Source organism: Manihot esculenta, chromosome 15, assembly GCF_001659605.2.
Source record: "Manihot esculenta cultivar AM560-2 chromosome 15, M.esculenta_v8, whole genome shotgun sequence".
In the NCBI taxonomy this organism is placed as follows: domain Eukaryota; kingdom Viridiplantae; phylum Streptophyta; class Magnoliopsida; order Malpighiales; family Euphorbiaceae; genus Manihot; species Manihot esculenta.
Window position 1 is genome coordinate 12200488 of NC_035175.2, and position 10293 is coordinate 12210780.

At 34.1% G+C, this 10293-nt stretch overlaps 3 protein-coding genes across 4 annotated transcripts; 1 reads left to right on the forward strand and 2 right to left on the reverse strand.

Annotated features, from left to right (window-relative positions):
• Positions 1–380: 380 nt before the first annotated feature.
• LOC110602570 (protein DETOXIFICATION 33) lies at positions 381–2745 on the reverse strand. 2 transcript variants are annotated; one of them, XM_021740118.2, is made up of 7 exons: positions 2277–2745; positions 1644–2185; positions 1484–1570; positions 1353–1409; positions 1024–1262; positions 704–909; positions 381–472 (listed from the first exon to the last, which is right to left on the reverse strand). In XM_021740118.2, exons 1-7 carry the CDS (start codon positions 2532–2534, stop codon positions 386–388), a joined length of 1476 nt encoding a protein of 491 aa, XP_021595810.1. In that variant the 5' UTR covers positions 2535–2745; the 3' UTR covers positions 381–385. The 2 variants fall into 2 exon arrangements, with proteins under 2 accessions (XP_021595810.1, XP_021595811.1); XM_021740119.2 differs by having other exon boundaries at positions 1644–2181; positions 2277–2416.
• A 1965-nt stretch (positions 2746–4710) lies between these two features.
• Positions 4711–8081, reverse strand: LOC110602416 (cytochrome c biogenesis protein CCS1, chloroplastic). Its single transcript, XM_021739932.2, has 8 exons — positions 7540–8081; positions 7054–7273; positions 6863–6974; positions 6484–6756; positions 5898–6163; positions 5567–5723; positions 5399–5482; positions 4711–5178 (listed from the first exon to the last, which is right to left on the reverse strand). Exons 1-8 carry the CDS (start codon positions 7952–7954, stop codon positions 5020–5022), a joined length of 1686 nt encoding a protein of 561 aa, XP_021595624.1. The 5' UTR covers positions 7955–8081; the 3' UTR covers positions 4711–5019.
• Positions 8082–8281: 200 nt separating this feature from the next.
• LOC110602417 (transcription termination factor MTEF1, chloroplastic) lies at positions 8282–9338 on the forward strand. The gene has a single exon (XM_021739933.2). It carries the CDS (start codon positions 8372–8374, stop codon positions 9233–9235), a length of 864 nt encoding a protein of 287 aa, XP_021595625.1. The 5' UTR covers positions 8282–8371; the 3' UTR covers positions 9236–9338.
• Positions 9339–10293: the final 955 nt, after the last annotated feature.

The window sequence follows — 10293 nt, forward strand, 5'->3', positions numbered from 1 at the left end:
ATATCCAAATTAAACCTAGACAAACCAACGACATCTCCACGGAATCAATCACTCCCAACAATTAATCTGAACAACTGATCCACACTAGCAACCAACCCTCACCGAGAAAGCTAAAAAGAAACCGACTATCAGGCTAAGAGAAAGCTTAAAATCAGCTAAACAGACATGCAATAAGCAAATAAACAATAAATGCAAAGACAAAAAGGAGAGACCAAAGGTATAAATACTTATTTAGATCCGATTTACTTAAATTTATAATTTAAAATAATAATAATAGAATTTTTATAATACATTATATATTTATATTATGAGTCATAAGAAAATATTTATCTAGAAATACTGATGTCGATTCGATAAATTTTTTTTTTTTTTCACAATGAATTCATCATCTATTCATGATGTTTTCTGATGAACTTTGCTGTGATTCCTGAGAGCCACCCCAAGTTCTGACGTGCTTTTCAGCTTTTGCAGCCTGCAGTATTAGGTAATTCTGTTAATCCAGGTATAAATGATTGAATACACTAGCATGAATTTGAGTTATTGTTGGTGACATTAAGTACTAGTCCCTACAAAAAGAAATATATAGCTATGACAATTTTTTCATAATTTGATCAGAAAATTTTATCCATGAAACTAGCAGCCTCCGTTATCAGTTATCCATGAAAGAAAAGTCAATTATCCATGAAAGAAATTTGATGCTTACTTCTTTTTGCCAGTTTGTACGCAGGAAGCCGCAAAACAAAATTACTGTTTGAAGCAGACAACCAGCCAACATTCCTGACCATATGCCCTTAACACCCAGCTTTAACTTGTATCCAAGGACAGCACCAACAGGGAGTCCTATGATGTAATAACATCCAATATTGATCAAGGCCACTGAGACCTGCCAGCCTGCACCCACTGCCACCCCTGCATATTTCAAGAGAAAAAAAAAAGCATTAGTCATTGCAGATGAAAAGGGTACTGGTTTTCCAGGTTCATCACTGATGCAGATGGAGACTGGAGAATTTAGTTGCAAATCACCATAGAGCACAGGCTGGATGCTGTCGAGGAAGATTGTTGCTGCCAAAAAGTAACTCAGCTTTGATGCCTCCTTCATGACTACTGGTTTTTCAGTAAACACCTTTGGGAAGTCATTCTTGTTTATTAGAATCAAAGCTATGAACACAACTCCAATTGCTGTTGAAGTTAGAAGAGTCACCACTGCTGAGAACTTTGCTGCTTTAGGATTTCCAGCTCCAAGCTCATTTGATACTCGTACGCTGCAAGCAAATTAAGTTGGGTTGCTTGGATTAAATCTGTTTGTTGTTAGTAGTCAGTGCTATATATGTTCCTGGGCAGAAGCAACAAACCTTATTGCTGCATTGAAACCGAGAGCAATTGTCAGTGCCCACAGTTGCAGGTTCATGCTGCAATTAAGAAAAATGAGATTAGATGCAGTAATATAATAATCTTCGTTTCTCTCCAGGAACAAAAATCTTACCAGATGGAAATTGCATCTACTGCAATTTCTGGATTATCTAACCGTCCCACCATAAGAATCAGTGTTGTGAAGTACCATACTTCCAAGCTGTCATCATCAAGGAAAAAAAAAACTGAAATCCTGAACAAGAACTCTGCAAAATATAAATTTGAATACTAACCATAACATTACAGCTGATGCAATTGAGAGCTTCAGAAAACTGGCTAATGACTTCAAAGCTGACCAGGAAAAACCAGTCCATGCCTCTGGGAAATAACCACAGACCACATAAACTATCTGACCCAAAACCACAAGCCACCACGAGATATTCCCTGCAATGGCAGCACCAGCAAGCCCGTGATCCAATTTTGTTACAAGCACCCAATTCAACAACACATGAAATGCAAGAGCTACTACGGAAATAATCGTCATAACCCACACTCTGCTCTGTGCTTGGAGAAACTTCTGTATTGGATAATTTACAGCATAAGCAAACAATTGAGGAATCACCCATATCGAGTACTTTCCAGCAAGATTTGAAATATCCTTGTCTTGATGAAGAAGTTGTAATAATGGCGAAGCAAAAACATAAAAGGGTGTAAAAACCAAAGCAGTAACCCCAGTGATGATCCATGATCTTTGCATATAGATACCAAGCAAGTTCATTTGTCCAGCACCGACAGCTTGCCCACATAGCGTCTCCAGGGCACTTCCCATCCCTAGCTAATACAGAGAAGATTGCACAAATAGTGAGATTAGGGTAATTGAGAAAAGTGTAATTCAGATAAAACTAAAATGTCTGCTGGTTACTTACCATAACCCCATCAACGAAGCCTTCGATTACATTATGAACAATTGAAACAGCAGCAAGCTCCATCTCTCCCAAATGGCCAACAAATGCAGAAGTGACGAACCCAATAGAGAATTGGGTTACTGTTGTGATCATGGCAGGTGCTGCTATTTCCCACATCTTCTTTGATTCATCCCAGCTTTTCTTCACTGTAGTTTTTCTACCCATCATCTGCATGTCCATTTCAAAATGATTTTCTTGAAGATCGTCGTTTTCCTCCATCAGAAAGCCGTTTCAGTCCCCTTTTCACCAAAGGTGGCCAACTCGGTCACACTAACTTCCAGGTGGCTCCTTGTGTTTCTGCATTATCAACTACTGTACATTCCAGTCATATATATTTGTCCTATTTATCTAAATAATTTAAATGTTTTTATTTGATTTTGAATTATTAAATTGAAAATTTAAAATTTATCAAAATATAAATGAATTTTTACAAAAATATTAGGTTACTACTTTTGGATAGATTTAAATTGATTTGGGAAAGTGCCATTGAACTGAAACGGAAGGTGACGTCAGGCTTTTCAAAGCGGACAAGGAAGAGTTACGAGGAAAGAGGGCGGTATATATCAAGAAGCTGTTTTTTTATGCTATGTTGAGGTTGGAATTGTAAAAATTGTTTTTTTTTTTTGTTATAATTAATCTTATTTACAATGTAATAATTGTTATAATAATCATAATTTTTATTTAATTTATAATAAAATTTTAACAAATCAAAGTATTTTAACATATTTTATTTAAATATGCTGATGTGATATTAAAAAAATAATATTTAATTAAATTTAAAGAATTGATAAAAAAAATTGACAATAGCATCTCCTCCTCTTTGGTGGAAGCAGGGCTCCTCTTTTATACAAGCAGAATGACGAGAATTCAATTCAAATTAAAAAATTAATTCAATTAAATTAATTTAAAATTTCAATTTTATTTTTATTTATTTTAATTTGATTTAATTTTTAATTTTAAAAATTTTAATTATTTTAATTCAATTTTAATAAAAAAATTAAAAAAATCAAATCGAATTGATTAGTGATAATAATATATTATTTTTAATAATATAGAGAAATTAAATCATATTAAAATAAAATATTTTTATTAAATTTTAAAATAATAAAAATAAAGTGTAAAAAATAAAAAATTTATTAAAAATTTAAATTGATCAAATCGAATCAAATCAAACCAAATCAAATCGATTCAATTCAATTTGATTTTTAACTAAAATCAATTCGATTTGATTTTTACAAATATTAAATTTTTAATTTTCAGTTTATCCAATTCTGTTCAATTTTAAATCAACTGACCGATTGCTTACTCTAGTTGACAGTGATATTTTCCTGCTTTTCCGAATAGGAGTGCGAGTTAAAAGCGAGACAATGGAGATAATGAAAAAAGATTTTAGATTTGCACAGTAAACGGCAGGCTTTGTGTTTGTGAATTGAATTATTTCTTCTTAAATGAGCATTGGCGATCCACTTGATTATTCTACTTGCAAAGAAATGTTGAAGAGCAGAGTTCTTTCTTGAGATTTCTCCATTGGTTTGGAGATCTCAAAGGATATTCAAGGACGTCTTTGCTGGAAAACTTAAGTTCCTTTGTTTTTTTCTTCTTGCGACAAGGATTTTACTAAACACGAGTTTGATTCTCCAGGTATAGAATTCTGATGATCGCTCGCAATCCTTGTTTCAAGTTACTTCAAGATTTTTCTCTGGTTTGGGAATCTCCATCTTCTGTGATTTTTATCTTCCAATGTAGTTGGAGAACTCTTTTTGCCTTGACCCTTTTATGCTAGCTGATGTGTTCAAAATATAAGAATGAGAATTGGAAAACTTCACATCACTTAAATATCCTGGAAATAACACTGCTTGACTGCAAGTTTTGCAACCCCTTCAAGGCGTACAACTCAATGTAGTTGGCACTTGGCACCAATCCACTTTGTAGGCAGGATTTGGAAAACACATTCTTGAAGCCTCCCTTCAATTTCATCACGTAGTTTCACTTATTTTTCAATGACAAAAAAAAAAAGAGAGAAAAATTATAACAAATTGCTCATCTGTGCATGATTATCCCCACATATTATGACATGACACACTTATACTTGTGGGATCCACAGTGGATATGGGATTTGAAATCCCACATCAGTTGATCTGCAAAGTGAAGAGAAATATATAATATCCTAGCTATAAACTATTAAATAAATTGAGTTAATTATTTTGGATCAAATAGAAAATGGGTTCAATAGAGCTAGTGGACCTGCGACGAACAACACCGTCCCAAAATCTAATGGGAGAAAGTAAGTTTCTCTTATCCACTATATATATAGGTCAAAATCAAGCAGTTCATGCAGTATCTAACTCGTACGGCCAACAACATAATCAAATCACAGGACACATTATTATCCAAGTGACAATAAATAATGATAATGTATTCAAATAATATCTGCTTGATACAAAATTGGTGGATCTGCAAGGAAGCAACAGTGAGAGACACAATGTACAGAGGAACCTCCAAATCAAGTAAGTGCATAATTATACTGAAGTATGTATATACTGAGTAATGCAAACAAATATACATTTAGGAAGATATTCTATGGATCTATGAACTGTATTCTGATAAAAACACGAGTGCTGTCATTCATCAAGCTGCATAACCAAATGAATTGAGTTGTATCTTGGTTTTACCTTAAAAAAAATTTTGATGTGATGCCCAAAACCTAGCCACTAATGATGTCAGATTGCTTGGAAAGAGATGAAGATTCGACTATCTCAGGAACGTGATCGAGCAAACGATTTACTTCATCTTCAAATACAGCCTTTGCTCGGTTAGTCTTCCCTCCAACAATTACTGCTGTTCCATCTTGCAAGGCCCATACCTTTGGTAATAAAACAAATACAAATAAAAAATTATGAGCAACTTGAAATCATGGGTAAATAACGGAACTGAGACTAATAATAATTATCTAACTTCTAATATTATATCACAAGGCTATATAAATTCTGAAATGTATTCATTCATGCATAAACAATACAATAACATAACTCTAAAGCTTCAAACACAAATGGCTGCAATATTGTATAGATTAGAAATTTGACCTGTGAGTGAGACAAGTAACTGATGCAAGTTGTTAGCATTAGGGCACCAAATCCAGCATACACAACTGGTACCCCTGGATCGGTCTGAATATAGAAAAGTTTTAGTTAGTTCCTTACAGATTATTATGAAAGAGAAATTCCATTTACTGAAAATTTTTATGTCTTCACCTTTAGTTGAAGACCAGAACTACCAATTGCATCTTCAATAACAATCTTTGTTCCATCTATGACAATTGGAAGCTTAGAGTTAGGTCGTCGGACTCCCACAAACTTCCCATCTTGATCATAAAGAACAATGGATTGTAGATCACGTGCAAGCATTGATCTGAAAAACCAAATCAGAATGGGAGGGAGAGATGAAGATTAGGTGGACAAAATGAAAATTTCTTTTTCAGCATCAGGGTCAAGAAATTTACTACAGCTATGAAAAACCTGAAACACAGCCATAGTTATAACAATATGCTATGCTGGAAGCAGTAACAAGTACTCAAATACGTACATTCCCTTGACATTAGGAGAATTAACATCCTCAGCTGGTAAAAAGGTTCCAAAGAGTTTCTTATCACCATTGATCTTTAAAGGTGCCATAGCCAAATTGAAAGGTCCTTCATCATTTTTAAGTATCTGTAGGGCAGAAAAGCTCCAGTCTGTCTGGTATATAGTAATCCCACCATAGCGCAAAGGATCATTTACACTAATTGTTTTCCTCAACACCTCCTTCCCATCAAAATCCAATAGTGAAAGATCAGTGTGAAATTGTGAGACCTACATGGACACATGTACTAATGTCAAGGAAGCTGAATTGAGTGAGCAAAAATTAATATCATTTACTTGAATATTGCTCACAGATGATAAATTTTCCCCTAATACATATCAGTAGAACAAAAGACTATTGAGAAGACTGAATACAGTACTCCTTAAGATTAGAAAATAAATTCTTAGAGATCAAAGACTTCACATGTAACAGGAAAAGGAGGGATGAAACAAATAGAAAGATCAAAAACCAATTTCCAAGAAACCATTCGGTTGAAGAATTCTTCTGGGTTATATTATTTTGCATAAAACAAATGAGAATAAACATTCACCTCTCCACTATCATAGAAGTCCATGTAGAATCTGTTGACATGCACCTCCGTATTGAAAGCTTCAGTGGGAGTAGACAGAAACCCAGTTGGAGCCAACACATCTCCTACAACAAAATTCAACCCCTGTGGAACAGTGACTGAGCCTCTGAAGCTCCCAGCAGCACTAAGAGTTCCCCCTGCCATTATCAGGAGCATTGCTAAATGTACTCCAATAGGGGCGAACCGGCTAGCCAAACCCTTGAAGGCATATAAAGATGGTCCTTTCAAGAACACCTATAACAATCAAACCAGCATGGTGAATTGGTGAACATGAGGCAGATGTATATGGTAATAATGATCAAGGATCTGGCAATAATGAATCCACAATGAAGATCACAACCTCATATCCAGCTCCCATCAGAATAACACCCAAATCTTGAACGGATGCCCTGGGCAATATGTCTGAAAATTCCTGCTTACGGATTGTTTCAGCTGAGTGTAAAAAATTCCACCTGCATTTATCAGTATTTGCATTAATAAAAAGTTTATTGTCCCAAGTTAAAAGACATGATTTGCTGCGAAAATTCAGACCTTCTTGCAACCTTAACCAGGGGAATCTGTGTGGTATAAGTGCAGGCCATAAGAGATGCTCCCAAGAGAGCCAACAGTCCCAGGAAAACAGGAGATGAGAACATGTGATCAAATCCAAGGGTGAGAATCCACCTCCAAGTGAAGAATCCTAACACAGGATTCTCTTCAGGGTACTTTTGGAAATAGAAATCAGGAGCCTCCCCTTGATCAATGAAAGTACCTGTAGATGCATAAAAATAATGCTGATTAAAAATCAATAAAATGATGCCCTGGTGTCTCTGATTTCCTTCATTCCACACGAGCATAGCTTCATAGATTTCCCTTTTCTTGGGAAGATTTGCAATCCTTTTCTTTTGATAATTAAAGGTCATAAATGCAAGTGCACGTTCTACAAGATGCAAGAATCTTATGACATAACATGTTCGCTAAGTGAAAATCAAGAAAGCATTAACCTTACAAACACCAAACTTTAAATTTTCAACATACCTAGAGCCATTAGCGCAGCAATAGCAAACATTTCTCCAATAGCCAAAGGCAAATTAGACAAAACAGACAAAACCCTTCTAGGCAACCTCTTCACAAAACCCAATGGTCCACCACCGCCACCTCCACCTCCTGCTGCCTTCGGTGGAACCACCCCATTGCCAGAACCACTTTCTTCTGAAACTGGAGGAGCTAAATCTGACAAAAGAATCTTCCTGGAAACATTCTTGTCTTTGTTTTTTATATCTTTAGAGGTTTTCAGTTTGCAAGTGATGGTTAAAGAAAGCGTTCTCCTGTTGTAAAGGCTGCGAATTTGGGGTTTTAATTTGATGGTGGAGTTAATGAGAGGAGAGGATTTGAGAAAATGGGTTTTCAGGAGAGATGGCGTTGAAGGTTTAGTGGGGTTTAGAGTCTCCATTAATGGAGATTTATGGAGCTATGCGGTTTCAGCTGATGATTTAGTACCAGTATTATCAGTCTTAACAGGGACAGAGGTTTTAACGACCACAACAGTTGGTCTATCCCAAGGACGAAAAAGTAGATATTTTGTTCTTGGTGTAGCTTTTTATCCCACTTTTTTTAATTTGACCAATGAACACCCGCCATGTCAACATTTCATTTGAGCCTCTTGACCTTGTTGAGAAAAAAAAATATATGTTATTAGTTTCTAATTATAAATTTACATCTAAATTGCTAAAATAATAATAAAAAAAAAAAAAAGAAAAGAAAAACTCCTTATCTAATTATCTTCTCAGCAATTCAAGATAACTACACAGGCTCACTCATTTCCAGTTAGTTAACTCTTCCCTCCAAAGCTCATCAAAAGAAGAAAGCAATGCTTCATTCTCTGTCTCTCACTGCTTTATCTTCCATTTCTCCATCCAAAACCCTAAACTCCATCACTCTCTCTTCATCTTCACCTTCTTCTTCCTCTGCCTCTTTGCACTCTCCCTTATACCTAAGATTCCGAACAAACAACCATGAGAATCTTCGCTACCTCAAAGCCATTGGCGTCATTGATCCCAACACTAAACCACACCTACTGCCATCCCCAGATGCCATAACCCAAATGCTTTCCACCATAGATTTTTTCAAATCCAAGGGCTTTCACGACACTGACTTCTCAAGGCTCGCTTACATTTCCCCCCAACTCTTCTCCTATGACTTTGATCTCACTGATGTAGAGCCCGTTTTCCAATTCTTGGCTACTGATTTACAAGCTTCGGTTGAAGAATCCAAAGGTTTGATCATTAATTGCCCTCAGATTCTCTTTTCTGATGTTGAATATTGCCTTAAACCAACCCTTGATTATCTAAAGCAATTAGGGGTAGCAAAATTGAATGTTGCGAGTAAATTAAATGCAAATCTTTTGAACATCCGGGAAGAGAGACTGCGTTCAAAGGTCAAGTTCTTGAAGAGTATTGGGCTTTCACATAAGGAGGCAGCAAGTTTCTGTGCAAGAATTCCAGCTATATTTGGGTATAGTATTGAAAATAATTTGAGACCCAAGCTGGAGTACTTGTTGGAGGAGATGGAGAGGAGCATGGAAGAGTTGAAAGAGTTCCCCCAATATTTTGGGTTTAGCTTGAAGAAGAGGATTGTGCCTAGGCATTTGCATTTGAAGAAGAGGAATGTTAGGATTAAGTTGAATCGAATGTTAATGTGGAGTGATGAGAGATTCTATGCAAAATGGAAGTAATAAAATTTAGCACGCAACTTCCAAACTTGATTATTGGATTTTTGTGCCAAATGTTCACTGATTTTCTCAGGAAGATTAATCTAAAATATCTATGGATGTTGCAGTTTTTTTTTACCGTTTTTGCATAATTATGGTAATTTTTATCTAAATTAGACATGTATGAGATTAAAAAAAAGTAAAATTTTGATATGTGCGAGTAAATTTAGTCATATGCTTTTCCTTTCCTTTTATATTTTTTTCTCTTGTCTTTTAAGAATGTCCCCATTATATAGAATTGTGTGTATTGACCTTTTTTTTTTTTTAATTGTAAGGCGGCTATTTAATTTTTTAGTGTACTTGTATGGATTAATCTAATTCTCGATATATAGAGGTCTGTAATTTTACTGACCCATCTAATCGAATAAACTGAATTTCGATGTTTTAGACCATAAATATGTTGAGTTGTCATGAGATTCTGACCAGACATTTTTTTATGAATTTAATAAAAATTGAGATATCTGAACCTCAACTATTATCGATCAACTATAACATTATCATAGTATTTTTTATCTTATTATTACCCTAAATCAAACAATTAATTATTTAGTAGTATTTTTTACCCTATTATTACCCTAAATCAAACAATTAATTATTTATTCTAATAAAAAATAATTATTAATTATTTTTACAAATAAATCATCTTATAGTATTAATAGAAATAATAAAACGTTAAATAAACATGGATCAATAAATAATATAGGTTAATAAATTATTATTATTATTATAATAAATAGTTAAATTCTCCTAAGTTTAAAACTAATCGCACTAGGAAAAAAATAACATTAAAAATTTATTTCATTTTTATAATATCATAGATATTTTTTAATCGAATTAAATATTTTAATTAAAAATTCCTATAAATATATTAATTTTGTGATTACTAAGTACCATATGTTATAAAATAGAATCTATAAAAAAAATACATTAATTATTAATTGAGACTCTATTAAAATTGCTATTTATATCTTTTCATATTATTTAAATTTAGTTATTGAAATTATTTTTTTCACAATATAATA

What these genes read in the sequence shown, in the direction of transcription:
- LOC110602416 (XM_021739932.2), bottom strand. Translation starts at nt 7,954, where the DNA reads ATGGAGACTCTAAACCCCACTAAACCTTCAACGCCATCTCTCCTGAAA. An exon ending in TGCTGCGCTAATGGCTCTAG is followed by an intron (nt 7,274 to 7,539) that starts GTATGTTGAAAA and finishes ATGCATCTACAG; the next exon opens with GTACTTTCATTGATCAAGGG. An exon ending in CTGGTTAAGGTTGCAAGAAG is followed by an intron (nt 6,975 to 7,053) that starts GTCTGAATTTTC and finishes TGATAAATGCAG; the next exon opens with GTGGAATTTTTTACACTCAG.
- LOC110602417 (XM_021739933.2), top strand. Translation starts at nt 8,372, where the DNA reads ATGCTTCATTCTCTGTCTCTCACTGCTTTATCTTCCATTTCTCCATCC.
- LOC110602570 (XM_021740118.2), bottom strand. Translation starts at nt 2,534, where the DNA reads ATGGAGGAAAACGACGATCTTCAAGAAAATCATTTTGAAATGGACATG. An exon ending in GCATCAGCTGTAATGTTATG is followed by an intron (nt 1,571 to 1,643) that starts GTTAGTATTCAA and finishes TGATGATGACAG; the next exon opens with CTTGGAAGTATGGTACTTCA. An exon ending in CATCCAGCCTGTGCTCTATG is followed by an intron (nt 910 to 1,023) that starts GTGATTTGCAAC and finishes TGAAATATGCAG; the next exon opens with GGGTGGCAGTGGGTGCAGGC.